General features: G+C 43.2%; 1 protein-coding gene across 5 annotated transcripts in view; it reads right to left on the reverse strand.

Moving 5' to 3' along the window:
• Positions 1–3,819: 3,819 nt before the first annotated feature.
• Positions 3,820–15,772, reverse strand: part of GATAD2A (GATA zinc finger domain containing 2A) — a 68,228-nt gene continuing 56,275 nt past the window's right edge. For 3 of the 5 annotated variants that reach the window (XM_075037832.1, XM_075037834.1, XM_075037833.1), the window contains 6 exons: positions 13,633–13,764; positions 12,320–12,487; positions 11,212–11,491; positions 10,357–10,646; positions 9,330–9,516; positions 5,335–8,338 (listed from right to left, as the gene is read on the reverse strand). In XM_075037832.1, coding sequence (XP_074893933.1) covers positions 8,208–8,338; positions 9,330–9,516; positions 10,357–10,646; positions 11,212–11,491; positions 12,320–12,487; positions 13,633–13,764 — 1,188 coding nt within the window. In that variant the 3' untranslated portion in view covers positions 5,335–8,207. Of the gene's footprint in view, positions 8,339–9,329; positions 9,517–10,356; positions 10,647–11,211; positions 11,492–12,319; positions 12,488–13,632; positions 13,765–15,772 lie in introns of all 5 variants that reach the window. The other 2 variants (XM_075037836.1, XM_075037835.1) reach the window with 2 other exon arrangements.

Here is a 15,772-nt window from a genome sequence, read left to right on the forward strand (position 1 = left end):
GGGGCTTACACCCACAAGGGGTCATAATCCCCCCGAATCCCGAGAGCCTGCAGTGATGTGGGTACCACGCAGGCATCCGCTTCAGGAGGAGCTGGCTGACGCCGAGGACGGTGCACGAGTGGGGTTGGGGTCTCTGGAGCAGACCGAGTGGGGGGAACCAAGTCCCCAGGGCTGCCCCACCGCAGCGAGGGTCAGCACGCCGGCTCCCACCCCAAGCTCAGGTGATGGGCGCAGTGCCGAGTGCCAGGACTGAGGGTTGCATAAATGGGATTATTTCTGCATCGTAGGGGGAAGGAACACGTTTGATGAGGTTTCTCATCAAGCCCCAAACCCTTGATTTACCCTTCTTTAGGGCTGTCAACTCAAAACCTCATAAATCCCATCAAACAGCTCCACCCAGCCATTCTGAAACATGGGCGAAGCCGGTTTCGTAGCATGCCCCCAACCCACTGATCTCCCAGACCTGTAATTAGCAGAGGAGGCTCAGACCTGGCCCTAATTTTAGCAGCAGACTTCAAGGAGTCGGTCCTTTCAATGGCCACCGGGAAAAGCACCCGAGGGCTGGGGTGCCGAGCGCTCTCCTGCTCTTAAGCCCGACTTAAAAGCGAGGCTTTATTACTGCAAAAAGGGAACAAACAAAAGTTGGTCTGTTCTTCAGAAGTCATTGTTTCACAGCTTGGGTTGTCTGACAAATTTCCTTTTTAATAAATAACCTTTATCCTTAGGAGTGGAATTCCTTATTCAAATACTCATTATTAAGGCAATTATTAAGGCTTTTGCTAAGCAATAGCTCAATATTCCCATCTGATTCACCTGGAGGGAGAGAGCTTGGCTGGTTCCAGCATCCACTCGCCCACCCGCTCCCTGCCCTGAACCGAACCATCCCTTTTGTTCCAGTCTGGGGTGGCCTAAAACTGCCTCATTTCCCCATCACCGCCAAAGTCCAGAGAGGGGAGTGGGGGACTGACATGAAAACCAGCTTTTTAATATTTCACTTGTATTTAAAAGGGTTTTTATACGTCTCTCCCTGGTACACCTGAAACCTACTGCGGCTGTAATGATGAAGAGGGGCTCCTTTGTTCATCATTTATAATTTAGAGCAAAGAAGGTATTTAAAGAGCCAAACTTTCCCTTCTTTGACTGTATTAATCACAGCCTAAGCTTTTTCTTTTTTTCCCCTGTGGCCGAGGCGAGCACATCAAGGTGCAGGACAGGACGGAGCAGCTCCCACCTTCCCAAGCAAGGCGAGACCCCCCCAGCCGGTTCCGAAGAGGGGAGCCCGGAGGAGCTGATGCAATCCCGCCCCGCTGTTACGCGGCTGCCGCATCACGCTCCTGCTTTTGGGAGCGGGCCAAGTATTTGTAAGATCAAAACGAACCTCGAAGCTTCTTTGCTCCCGAGGGGATCCCCTCGGTGGGGAGCAGAGCTGGGGGTTCACGGCCGGTCAAGCCATGGGGCAGCCCCGACAAAGAGGAGGGAAGGCTCTGCTGTAGCTGACGAGAAACGGGAATTAAAAGAGGTTGTGGACAGAATTGCAATGGTTATCAGGAGTGATTAAAATCCTCCTGGCTCTCGGTTAGGGCTTTGGAGGTGATGGGTTTCGCCGACACCCACAGGGCCTCCTCCTCCTCCTCTTCCTCCCAAGGGGCTCAGCCCCTGCCCAGGCTGCTGGGAGCAGCAGACCTGTAATTTCCAGTGGCTACATTTCCTAACACAGCCCCTAAACTGGGAGTTTTTCAGGCTGGAGTGTAGTGGACTTAACCCTTCAGATGCCAGAAATATCTAAATTAGCGCACACAATTAGCACAATAGAATTACCTCTGTGACTTTTGAGACGCTAACCTGCAGTACAGGACCCCTCTACAACGTTCTCTGGTTCAGCTGCCCCCCGGAGCCTGCCAGGTTCAGGTATTGCCATCTTCTTCTACCACTTCAATCCACAGTAGCTTCATATCTTTGGTACCAAAATAGCCTAGCATTAATAGCTTTCACTTCAGCAGTTTTGCATAAAAAGACTTTCTCGAGAAGAGCCTTCACGAGCACAGCAATTAAACAGCTTTGAGGAAAATGAAATAGCCTGCATTAAACTGGTTCCTGAACTTGCATATTCAGAAATTTAGAGATTTTTCCAATTCTAGAAGGTCAGAAGCAGCTTGTAAAGGACCCAAAAAAGCCCAAACATTTCAAGCCGTCTGTGAACACTGAGGAAGGTTCAGGTCAAAGCTGACCCAGTTACATCCAGCGGCGCCAGGAGAAGTGGACTGGGGGGCATCTGGGTCTGCCAGTGCTGCTCTCGGCTGTCGGTGCAGATCGGCTCGTAAAACAAGGCTGCTCTTGCGGGGAAGGGGCTTTGCCCCTCGCTGTAACCTTCTCCTCACTGCTCTGCCACTGCAAGCTGTCAGCAGGACCCGCAGAACACTCCTCCCATCGCGTTGACGCTTGCAGTTCCAAAACCAGGTTTTAAGACGCCAAAACGAGTTGTTCCTGCTTTCACCCAGGCTAAACCACTTTTCATCCTCAGCAATTTCAGGCGTTTCCATCAGGAAGGCTCGCCAGAGCACAGGCAGACAGTAACCATCACTCTGAAACTGCATCTTCCCATTTACCGTAGGACAGCAGCTCAGCCTGCGGCAGAGGACCACGGCTGGAAATGGCGATTGAGTACTTCTGGCAGGATGAGGCTGGGATGCTCGATGAGTTTCCAGCTTTGCCCAGGGATGAGCAGTTACGAGTTACAGACAAACAGACAAAAGCCCAGGGCTTGATCCAACACATGCACAAATCCTGAGTTACCGCTGTGGTCTTGCCCTTGACAACACAAATGCACACACTGCATATGGAAACATGAGCTGTAAAAAACAAACAAAAAAAACCCACCTATTTTTTCTCCCCTGCCTTCAAGCTGGCCTTCATTCTAGAGCAGGAACCACGTCCCTTCTTTCCTCTCTCCTCCCAAACCAGCGACTCTGGAGCACGGGCTGTTGGCAAAGCCATGTCACCTTGCTGCAAACCACCGTGAGCCGAAAGACAACAACGCATGGCTTCGGGGAACTGCCAGTACCACGAGAGAGTAAGGTGTGATGGGACTCGCTACACGACGTATCTGCGGCACTTCCCAGGCTGCTGTGCAATGTCCCAAAGGCTTTTTTTTATCCAGAATTGGGGCCAAAAATATTCTGGCGATGTTCTTGTTCAAGTTTGGAATCTAAATCTCCTTTCTCCTCCCAGAAGGTAGCAATCCACCAGCTTCTTCAGTTATCCTTGAGTATTTAAATAAACTTGAGGAACACAGGGTTAAATTTCTAGTTTTGGAATTACAGAATGACCACAACTGCAGGTCTCCAGCTCCCAGCCCTCTCCGGGGCACGCAGGCAGAACACAGGCAGCTTATTTCATCTTCTCCGGCTTGCTTACTTGGGAGGTGTGGATTTTACGACAGGACACGTACAATGGATAAAAACCAAAGGGTAACCGAGTGGCAGAGAGCAGCAATTCCAGGGTGAGAAGGGCTGAAGAGGTGTTTGTGACTCGTTTCTGCCTGGAGAACATGTGTGCCCTGTCCAGAGATGGCATCTGTGAAGACATTTAATCCATTTGTGGCTTTTAATTTCAATCCACGAAATTCCATGTAGACTTCGTCTTCTCTTCTTCCTTTCCCGTTCTCCCATCAACCTGTTTTTTGGGGGAAGAAACTGTGCCCTTGCCAGAGGAAAGGAGTGGACCGCAACCTCATCTCAAGCATCCTCACCTGTAAGCAAGTGGTGCAAAACAAAAGGTATCTCAAAACAGATATACTTGAAATAAAAGGCAGACCCAAGAGTTTGTCCATTTGTTTATTGTCATTCAAATACTAAAAATCCCTCACAATACAATATACAGTTATTGATTTCAGATTCTTCTGCCATTGAGACTATCAGGTTTTAGTGGGAATTTTTTTTTAATTTTTGTTTTATTATCAAAGATTTAGAGTCACAATAAATACGAGTGACAAAAACATACCCTGCGCTGGCGTAACATTACTCTGTTACACTCCTTTGTTAGATGATTATAAATTCTTTTCTTTTTTCTTGTTTTAAAAAAAGCACAAAGCAAGTTATTTCGCTAAATGCAATATACAGCATAACTCTGCCTTAAGCAGACAAACACTACTGCGGTTCCTTGAGGTCTTTTTGCATTATATATATATTTATATATTTATATATTTATTATTTAAAAAAAAAATGCCTTCTGTGCCCCCTCCTTCCAAAAGGAGAAAGTGAGAAATGAGCCAAATAGGGTTTCTGATGAGACCTGCCTAAGCCTGCTCTGATCTACTCCTGCAGCCCAAGCCCCCCCCATTCCATTCTGAACTGTACTTTGGTAATTTTTTTTTTTCCTTCGTAAGCAAAAAAAAGTGACAACTAGGTCTGAGAATTCAGAGGTAAATGAACGGTTCCCTAAAACTATGATAAAAATATCTATAGAAAAAAACCAACCCCAAACTACCTCAAATTTAAGATTAACCAAGAGTCTTCCTCACTATTAGAGCTGGAATGCCATGTACAGGAATCCCTAGAATACAAAAATTAGCAAAGTCACCCTTTACAGGAACTGGAAACGCTGTCCAAGTCGTTTGTGCTATAAAAATAAAAGGTTCAACCAGGCCACTTGTCGTGTTTCTGAGCAAAGGACTGCAACCTCGCCAACACTCAGAAATCAAACAGATAATAAATTAGGTTATAAAAAAATAAAATTAAAAAAACCACACAGCTCCCAAATTGCAACACGGGTTTCAAATGAAAATCCGGGGTTTATTTCACAAGTTGCTAAAATCTAAGTACAATAGTCATTTTCATTATTACTGTATTATAAAATCTTGTAGTCGCAACGTCTCAAAGAAAGGTTATATGGCTTGCAAGAACCAACGCTGCTCTAACCCTCTCCCCAGGAGAGGGGGGAAGCAAGCAGCATCTGAGCAATGTCAAACCAGCTCATGCAGCAGTTTGCAGCGAAGCAGTGGAGGGTCGGGGAAACAGGACACGATGCCAGATACTCCACCTGAATGATACCGATTTACAGGTTAGACTGTCGAGCAGCACGTTCAGTCTCTTGTTCTGAGGGAGCTTTAAGTAAAATGGTCTTTTTCCAGGAGAGGGCCGATGAGGTGACTTTCGGACAGCTCTGCAGCAGAACTAATAGCCCTTACGGAGGCAGGAATCCCAAACATGACAGCAGTAGAAATAAACCAAAGATTTGTTCTTAAAAGCGTTGTCTAAACCCCCTTCCTTCACAAATCCCAAATTATTTAACCTTTAGGGTGTAACACCATTATGTTAATATTCCATCTAACTGAGCTTTTCTATTTGTTGATTTTTTTTTAGTTTTTTTTTTTTTTTTTCTGCAAGAAGGGGAACATACAGATGGGGAGGAGGAGATTTGGAAAGACTGCAGCAAGTGTTTTAAGGACTATCTAAAGGTGGCATGGTACCTTAACTAGCCCAGTTCAACACTACTCAACTGAATACGCAGTTTTGACTACAAAGGAAGAAGCAATTCTTCTGGCATTTAACATATGTATACCACTGAAATATTTCCCTGGTGCATTTATCTAAAACTTTGCAGAAACACATATGTAATAAATATATCGTCTAAGTTACCTGCAACACTCCAAGAACCAGAGATTAAAAACAATGTCAAAACTGGTTTGAATCCCGACAGCCTAATATCCATGTAGTATTTTCTGTTCAGTTACAAAGCCTTCAAAATAATTCTACCCTAATACGTAAGTTAGTATTTGCGTGATTTTCTTCTACATTAAACGAGAACAGATCGCGGTCTAGCATTGCTGAGGGAGCAATGTTTGTAAGACAGTATGTGCAGCCTCATTTTTATATTCAGTTCCAAATCTTGAAATAAGCCTTCTTGATTATTTTAAGGCTTATCTGAAGTCTCCCCTATCCATTGTGCTGAAATTAAAATTGACAAGCTGCTGTACTGAACTGGTGGTATCCAAAAAGGTTTTGACATAGCTTTTAAAACAGGCAGGTTTAATCTGCTTCTCTTTCCATTCCCCTTTTTTCCAGCATCAGCTGAAGCTACAGCTACTCCAACACTGGAAAGAAATTGTGACGCTGTCCAGGCTCTCCAAAAAGGCATTTCCATTTTAGTTTGAGAAGTTTTGCATGTTCTTTTTAAACAAATGCACTCCCCCCAGGTGATTTAACAGTGCCAGACATTTGCATCAATGATAAGATAATGCAGGCAATTTGTCAGATGAGAGAAAAAAAAAAAACAAACCCAAAAAATCTCCACACAGGTAAGGAACTGAAACTTTTTCATAGTATTTCAAAGTGCAAAAATAAAATGCACTCAATTTCTCTCTCCACATCTCCCAATCCACAATATCTTGGAATGAAAAGAAAAATTAAAAACTCAAACCAATTCCTCTCATCCCCATTTAGCTCTTAATATACATTTGTAAAACAAACAAAAAACAAAGTCAAATTGAAATTCTAGGGCTTTATACAGCAACAAATACCATTTTGCAAAACTAGGTTTTCTATACTACTGAACAGTTTTCAAAGTATCTAAATACTGATATTCACACAACAGAAGAGGGGCTAAAATGAACGAGGTTTTTTTTCACTATGCAATAGTTAGATCTGAAGGGGGACAACCCTATACAGTTATTGGTTTAAAGTTAGATCTAACAGCAACTGCTAAGAAAATAGATTCAGCATAGACTGAATAGTAACCCCTCCCCCCCTTTTCTTTTATATATAGATATATAGATATATATATATAATTTTGCAAATAATTCTTATCAGCACTACTTCTAGTACTGATATGCAACACAAGTAGTAAGGCATGTATTTCTGCCACTTGAATTCAACTTTAATTTGGGAGAAGCACAAGGAAGAGGGAGGGAAGATGACAGAAGAAAAAAAATCAAACTGGACCTGATGGATTTGGGTTTAACCTGTGGAATCCCCAAAATATATTAAAACCACGTAGAAACCTGTCCTTAAAGCAGGGTTACCTAAAGCTCTATCAAAAATGAAATACTGAAGTGATGGACAGAGGAGCATGCTTGGTACGCCTGGAAGAACGGAGCTCTAGAGGGATCAAGGTAGGCAGTCCTGCCCCCCAACATGCCCAACACGTGCTGGCACGGTCAGCAGGCCACCGCAGCACAGACCGGGAACGGCTGCTTCTCGGCGGGTATCGGCAGAGGAAGGAGCCTGCGACCGGACAGCAGCTTCCTGGTCCTCTGCTCCCTCCACTTGCCCGTTCTGATTGCGTGCAGCTTCTGGAATTCCTATTTTATTTTTTCTTTTTTTGAGTAAAATTGCTCAAAACAACAACAACAAAAACCCTCCAAAAAGAAAATAATCAAAAACAGTTTCAACTTTTAAGTCTCTGGGAACATATGAAAGGCCCAACTGCTCTTCGCTGAATTAGAAAGACTGAACAAAGGTGTTTGTCTATTCAGTAAATTAGATTTTAGACTACCAACAGTTCAAAGTCTATTCAAAACAGAATCCAACAAAAGTGAGAGACTCCTGCACTGGTTCCCACCTGCCAGACAAGTTTTGGTGGCAGCCAGTCCCTTAGAAAAAAAACAAAAAACAAACCATACTCAACTGGAATTTGAGTTTGCACTTATTTATCATTAGCTCATCATCAGAAGATTTTGAAACATTATAATCTGTAGACTGCCTTCCTGGCTAGAGGAGGGGCAGGGAAGAAAAGCAAACATGAACGTGGCTCACTAAATGCATCTGCAAGATCAGGTTGAAATTCCTCTCTCCTTGAACTGACATCCATGCTCGATCGCAAACGAACACCGTGTTCCTGGTGAACAGGTAGTTATTAATAAAGAAACCGAAGGCAGAGAGTCATTTAGTCCTCCTTTTGTGCTGGTGACAAAAAAATCCAAACTAAATACATAAAGCCAAAAAAAATAAGAATTCTTCCCCTTCCCTGACAGCCTTCATCATCAGTCAATCATAAGAATCTGAGAACCAAATGAGCTTAAGTCTTTCCCACCCACGTGGTGTCATTTTCTCATAGCAGGGACAGCAGCACTCGATGGGATGAGGAGTGGTCTTCTTGCATCCTATAAAGCCTGGGGCATATCCAGCTGGGATTAAAGCAGATTCCACTGTACTGTGGTATAAAAAGGATGGCAGAAACAGGAAAGTCTTCCTCTCGGGCATTCCTCTGCATTATTTCCACGTGGCGGACTGTGGGATGGACCGTGGGGGAATCATATCCAGGAGATATTCACGCTGGCGGTCTACTGCTGAAGATGACTTGTGCACAGCTAAACTAGGATTAACAAAAGGTAAAGCCCCACCTGACGAGATATAAAAGAGAAGAGAGAACAAGTGTCACCGTATGACACGAACAGGAGACAAAACAGTGGCAAAAACACACTATTCGCGTTTCACCCACGTGAAAACGGATCACCTAAGCATGGATCATCTAAACATGGGGCACTACTGGCCACGGAAGTCAGACGCCTTCAGAAGATGAAAGCTTCCAAAACCATCTGAACAAACAGGAGCAACATTTTGTACCAGAAATGAAGATTTGAGCAGGCTAGAGCTCTCTACAATGAAATTACATTTTAAATGATAAATTAACCTGTCAGGAATAAAAAAAATCAAAAGAAATCCATTCAGTACTGGGCAAGAAAGTAGATCACAGAAGAGCTAGTTGCTACAGTGTTTCCCTCCTGGAGATCCTAATTATCATTTAAGAAAACAAATGACTCTTCTCCAGTCAGATTCTTTTATATATATACATATATATCTCTCTCTCTCTATATATATATAAAATTACATTAGAATTTATAATTTCCATTTATCCAAAGCAACAGCTTTTATTACTTCAAAACCTGAGGAATGCTGGGAGTGTGCACTGTAGCCTTACCTAGAGCAAAAACGTTTATTTACTGTATGTTGCTTTCAGCAAGAGAAAACACCAGTCAAAATTAAACGACTGAACTAAAACTCCCAGAAATTAGTGACAAACTCCTGCAGCATGGTACTGGCTGTGCATACGGACTCAGTGATGAACAGTCTGACATTACATCTATTTAGTCTATTTATAAATGTGTAAAGCAGTAGTTTTTATTTGGTAGCACCACCTGATTGCCCCTTTTGACAAGCATAAACCACACCAAAAGCAAGTGCCAACACCAATACTAAGAGCAAAGCCTCGCTATCATCGGGCTTTCATGCAGGAAGTGTCAAAGAGAAAGCATCCTTACCCAAAGAACTATGATTGTTGGACAGAGTGCAGCTAGTAAGTACAAAGAAAAGAAACTTTAGAGAAAAATCTACCTGTATTGATGGGAGTCTTCTTCCAGGCGGCAGCGCTGCCCTTGCTGACAGGTCTCTCAGCATGCTTACCTGGCCTACTCCCAAGTGCTGCTGCAGACGATGCATTCTGCAACTTGGGTGACTGGCTAAATGCATGCAACACTCCTCGTGGAGCTCCAGGAGGACCTCGAGACATCTGGCTAGAAGTCTGGCAAGAGAGCAAACGGTAAGACAGGTGTAGCAGTTTTCTGTCTCTCAAGTACAATAGCCTTGATGAATCTTTACTGCTCCTCTCTCCTTCCTTGGCTTCATCTGCCAAGCCTAGAATGCATTACTACAGTTTCAGGGCTGAAAACTTCCAAGACATCTCTACAACAAAATAAGAATCAGCTTTCTACTTCTGAAAGCACCTGTAAGGATGAGGAATTGTAACTGCAAAGCAGCAAAAAAATGTGCGGTGTAAGCATCTCCATACACAGGCAACACTACTTCCCTGACCTAAATAACCAGTACCTTGATTATTTCAACTCAAAGCAGCACTTAAGCAGCTTCTGTCTTCCTCCAACTGAAAGGTGGTTTTACAAGGTGTGCGAGACCTTGGCTGCTACCATCACCTTTAAACTTCACCAGCAACATTATGTGTTCCTGGCTCAAGCCAATTTTTTTTCTATCTTAGGTCAATTTACTCTTCTGCCTTTGGTGCTGGAGCACCTCTTTCCATTTGGTACATCCTAAAAAAAAATTCAGGAACGGACTTTGCAGGATAGGAGTTAAACACTCTGAATAATTACAATGACTGCAGAGAAACACCACTCTCGTCTGTTCTTCAGGTACAGAGAACGTAATTCAAGTATCAGGTCCCCACATGACAAAAACCACTTTCACCAGCCTGGTTTTAAGCTTACACTCAAACACACACACTGTGGAGCTTAAATAAAGCAAGTCCACATATCAGTTTCATGCCGGGATGTGAAACACTTGCACTTGGAGCCACAGGACCCTTGCCCCATCATCACCAAGATCTGGCTTCTGGTGGACAAAGCCTTACCTGCTTGAGCGAGTGGTGCTGCACTATAGGGTCTGACTTGGTCTGTACAGGAGACGCAGTCTGTTGCAGTATCCTTTGCTCAATCTCCTGCTCTTGCTGCAGTGCTTTTACGAAGGCAGCCTTCAGTCGGTTAGTGTGCTCAGCTTTCAAGGCCTTTTTCTGATTCGATGTCATGCAGGTTTCACACATAATGGTTCCATTCTTCTCCTCCCTCCAACGGCAGGTGAAGTCAGTCTTACACTGAGCACACATATAGGGCTCGCGAGATGATACAGCAACCGAAACTTTACCTGGAGAACACAATCAGCTTAGCTCAGCTCCACCTGTGGCTTCCATGAATGAATAATACTTGAGAAACCTCAAGAATATTACAGCATAAAAAAAAAACCCCAAAAACAAACCCAAAGCAAACCCTCCACCCTTAACTCTTCTCAGTCTGAAGCCTTGTGCATTACTAAATCTTTAAACTCTTTACTTCTGTGAATGTGTGCGTAGGTATCTGGCAGATACTTCTTTAGACTCTGGTTAGAGAATTTAGTGGCGACAGACAAACAAGTGGCTGATAGGAAGTGAACAGCTCTGGGGAGAACTGGATGCATTTTAGAGAAATCTTTTCAACCAGTGTCTAGCCCATGAGAAATCTTAACTTTTTTTTTTAGAATTTTTTTAGACCTTTTTTATAATTTTAAATAAAACAGTTTGAAAATTATTAAAGGAAGTGAGTCTTAGATTTGACAGAGTATGACAATTTAATCCTGTGACACCTGAAACTCACTGCTGCCTGCTACTGAGGTAAAGTCTAGATGGGAAAGATGCTCTCCTTGCCTTTGAGGAACATTTTTAACACTATCTCACCTTGAGTTTCCAGCAAATTCTGCACAACTTCTTCCAACCCGACTAAGTAAATAAATTCGTTATTAGCTGCACTTGGCAGGAAGTTCATCTCTGGTGCAGGTGGCTTGGGAGGAGGGATCTCCAACAGCGTCTTCTCCAGCTGCTTCCGCAAGGCGAGCTTGGCAGCGGCTTGCCGGCTAGCCGGCGAGTCGTTGGAGTTGACGATGGAAGCGGCGCTGGTCGTAGTAGCATTAGCCTGAGCGGATGTCACGGTTGTACCTTTGATTGAAGTTGGTGAAGCCTGGGAGGAAACACGACACAGCTTAGTGACAAGTGCCAGATGGTTTGGCACTTTTGAGACACGTGCTTCTCTCCACCGAGAGGGATGAGAGGGAGGGAAGCAGCGTTGGCTCCAACGCTGTGTGGGGTGTTTGTGTGCAATGAAAGCTGGCTGCTTGGGACTAGACTGAATCGTCTGCTTCTAAATCTCATTTTTGCATGTGACCAAACAGATCACAATACATATGTTTACTGCGACGTTGTACCTCCTGTTACAAATATTACGTGTCATCTAACACTAATTCTTTTTGTAAAGACCTTTATTTTTCTTTACTGATCATTCTTATAATTTTTTTAGAAATTCTAAAGAAAAAAACCAAAAAGGAGTCCTTTTCCTTATGATTTTGTCAAAGCACTGACTTTAAATTGTTTCCTTTATCTACAGCACTAGTATGGCAATATCAGTGTTAGATGTTAAGTTGCTGCTTCAGTATCTCTTGGTGTTTCAAATAGGAGGGCTAGCCCATTTTCAGCTCTGTTTACAAGAACACTCATTTACGCTTCTTAAGGAAGAGAAAAAAAGATATCCTAATGGACAGCAACATTCAGTTCACTGAAACATATATTTCTTTCCAATATTCTGTAATGTTTTGCTTCATTCCTATGTCCACGAGGTGAATGTGAACAGAGAAAAGGACTGCATGGGAAGAACAAGGAGCAGTAATAAGCGACCACATCAGTTAGATGACAGCAGGCCACACCAATTAGATACAGTAACCCAACGATCATTAATTACAACTGTCCATCTCTGTTCCTCTGAATGTTTGGCACAGAATCTTACAGAACTCACCTGCGGGATATTGACAAGCAGGCTGGTGTTGGGGACGTTGGCGACGCGGATCAGACCCTGCTGGATAATTCGCTGCCCCTGAATTTGTACGCTGGGGACCGATGCCCGCGGTGCCAGCAGCAGCGGAGGTGGCCCCGTGCTGGAGTGCTGTCGGATGTTGTGGATTTGCTGGGAAGACACAGAAATGGGCTGATGCAATGGTGCCATGAACAATGGGGAGGATTAGATAGCGGGAAGTAAGTGGTGGAAGTCGAATGGGATGACATGAGACAGTGGAAATGAGGCAAGGCAGGGAACGCAAAGAAAGCGTGATAATTAACATCCGCGCCAAAATGAGATGTTTTTCCCTTTCCCTCTGTCAAAATGAAACAAGTAGAAGGTAATGTGAAGAGATGCTTCTATGTGAGGCTATCACATTATGGTCAAAACAGCTGTGCCCAAAATCTAAGTTTCCGAGTCAAATTTCTTTCAAAATGTATAGTTGTTAAGCCTGTTTCATTTTAAAGGCATTAGGAAAGCTATTTCTTAGAATGAGGTTTTCTCCATAATCAGAATAGAAAGAAAATGAAATACCAAATCTCTACCTTCCTCCTTAATGCTGGCTATGCAACAGATAAAAGCAGACCTTTCACTGCAAAATAAATCCTCATTTAACAAGGAAATATTTTTTTCCTGGTATCCCACGGAAGTCATAATTTTAGAAGACCATATCAAATTGAACACTGCTTTCCTACTCCTTTAGTGATATCACTATGTTCTGTTATAGGTGACAAAGACCCTGCAAAGCAGCACTTTCAGACATCCAGTCAACTATCTCATTTCAGCAGCTCTTATTCAATTGCAAGACAGACACAATGAGGAAAGAAACCCTGAATTTTAGCATTTGAAAAGGTGAAATTGATATGACAGAAAGAATAATGAGGGGGAAAAAATGGAAGAACGAGGGATTGTGTTTCGTTTCCTCTGCTGCCGCTCTCCTAAAAAGCGGGTGAAGCTGGAAGCCTGTAAATTAACTTTCATAATAAAGGCAAACAAACTGCTTTGGCGCAGCTAAGGGAAGCAGCTACACAGGTAAGGCAGTATCTTGCATCATCACAGGATTTTGTCATGCTTCACTGGAAGCGTTATTGGAGAGCACAATATGCAAAACTGGAATGATGCAGGACCTTTCAGTAGCAATACATGTAGCCATACTAAGAAATCTCAGCAAGAGCTTTGTAGGTTCCCTCCAGACAAGCACAAAGATGACTAAGAAAGTAGTTAAGATGCATTAAGGAAAAACAGAGTCAGTCTACCACAAGGTAAATACTTACCTGTGCTCCTCTGACAAGAGGTGGCATTACTATCTGCGTGTTTTGCTGAGTTCCTAATTTTGAAGAAGTCTGCTGCCCTCCACGGACCAAGGGAGGAGGAATAACAGTGCCTGGTATACGTGTAGAAGAGGTCTGCAAAACAGAAAATAGTTTACTCACACTGTTTTGTTCTGGTGTATTTATATGCCCGCTCTCTTCTGCTGCTTAGTGTGCCAATAAAGCAGTATCTGAAATCTTACGCAGCAATATGGACATACGTAAGGACGCGATGGCAGTCTGGCTACACACTCGGGGATTGTTCTCTCTCATCCTGCACAGAATTTAAAAGGTAAAGAGCAGTCCTGAACAACATTTTCATCTGCCCTCCCACCGTTGAAATACAATAGCTCAAGAACTGCTGTACTGAGACACACCAAAGAGGCACGCCATAACCCAAGTACAGGAGTGGGGGTACACGAGTGCAGTTCTCCTCTCTGGCTGGTATGATGGATGCAGTATCTGTCTCGAACCAATGGAAAGACTGTAGGACAAGAGATGGCTAGGCTGGCTTCAGTTCAGTTAAGTGTTCAAAAAAAAAAAAAAAAGTGTATTTTGCAGGGGCAGTCAGAGAATGGGGAAATACAAACTGCTGTCTTCAAGGAGAAGCACGGGGCAGACAGAAGTTGGAGATGCAGGAACCTGGGGAGGTGAGCAGACTTGGCATGTGCATGTATGTGGGAAGGAAAAAAAAGAGACAGGAAAAGGGGAAAGCTTTAGAAAAAATGAAATAGAAAAGGAGTCAGGCTAAAGAAATTTGCAAAATTGTTGCCCATGCTTTTTGGGCTGCAGACTGCATTAAATCCTCAAAGTTATATTGTCATGAGAAAAAGGTGATACAGTTTCATGCACCACTCACATTCCTGCGGACCACTAATGCTAGGCAATCAAGCCTGAGAAGCACTCATGGCTCCAGAGCAACAAACCTATCATCCTATTCATGTGGCTTTACACATCTTGCCACTTCCCTCACTCAAGCCCCAAACTGACCATCATCTGTGAATTAAGACTTCTAAAAACACTGAAGCATCCATTTTCATGAGTTACCATGTGTACACACACATACATATTTAGGCAGGTGGGAAGTTTTATCCACTTCTGTTATGCCTTTCAAGTGAAGATCAAATGTTAACTCAACTCCTACACACAGGAATTAGTAGAGTTTTTACAGTCAAGCAGAAGCAGGTGGAGGTTAGGTTAATTTGCCCAAACACTGCAAATTAGACAGAATAACTTCAATTCTGGATTCTTAGCTCCCAGCTCTCTTCTCTGTCCAACCGAAGTTTCACTGTCTGATCGCTGTTGATTTAACTTGTGGTCCAGTTCCTCTGAAAGTGCTGTCTTCAGTGAAGGCAACTTGCCTCAAGGAAGAGATTACTCCAACTGACAGATTGCTTTAGGTTTTGTGAATGTTTCCTAAATGGGTAGCAAATTTACTCCTTCCATCAAGTATAGCATTCTAGGGGATTTTGAAATGAAGAGTTGCCATTTTCCAAGTGAAAGCATTTTGTGCTGAAGCAGTTTTGAAATTTGTTTTGAATTAGCCCAAGGTAAATAACCAGAAATGTTTTAAATCCAAAAGCAAAACAAGATACTAGACTCAAGAGGAAGATTAGGTTGACAGATGTCAATTGCCTCTGCTTTTTTTTTATTTCCCCAAGGCTTTCCAACATTTCGTTTTAATTTAGTCTGAACCAAGATCTTTCCTACCATCATGTGCCATTCAGTCACCAAGCCAAAAGAGAAAATCACATGATTCACTCAGCTCTTACAATTAATCATACTGAGGGCACAATTAAGTCTCTTGAGGGTACGGCAACACACCGCCACAATATTTCTATGACATAACTCTATGGCATCCTCTTTCACCAAAGGTCGTTAGTACTAGTATGGATATATTTGTCAGCAGAGTGGATCAGGATGATCAGCCACTGAAAGATAAGCTTATGAGAGTTATCTCCATGTGACATCCTACTTTTATCTCCCACCCCAATCGTTCTTAAAAAGCTTATAATGGGGTTTTGGGAGTTAAAAAAAAAATAAAAAAAATTCCACCTGGCTCCAAGCCATTAATGTGATGGGACTGTCTTTCCTGTGTTGTGCA

This window comes from Buteo buteo, chromosome 10 (genome assembly GCF_964188355.1).
Source record: "Buteo buteo chromosome 10, bButBut1.hap1.1, whole genome shotgun sequence".
NCBI lineage: Eukaryota > Metazoa > Chordata > Aves > Accipitriformes > Accipitridae > Buteo > Buteo buteo.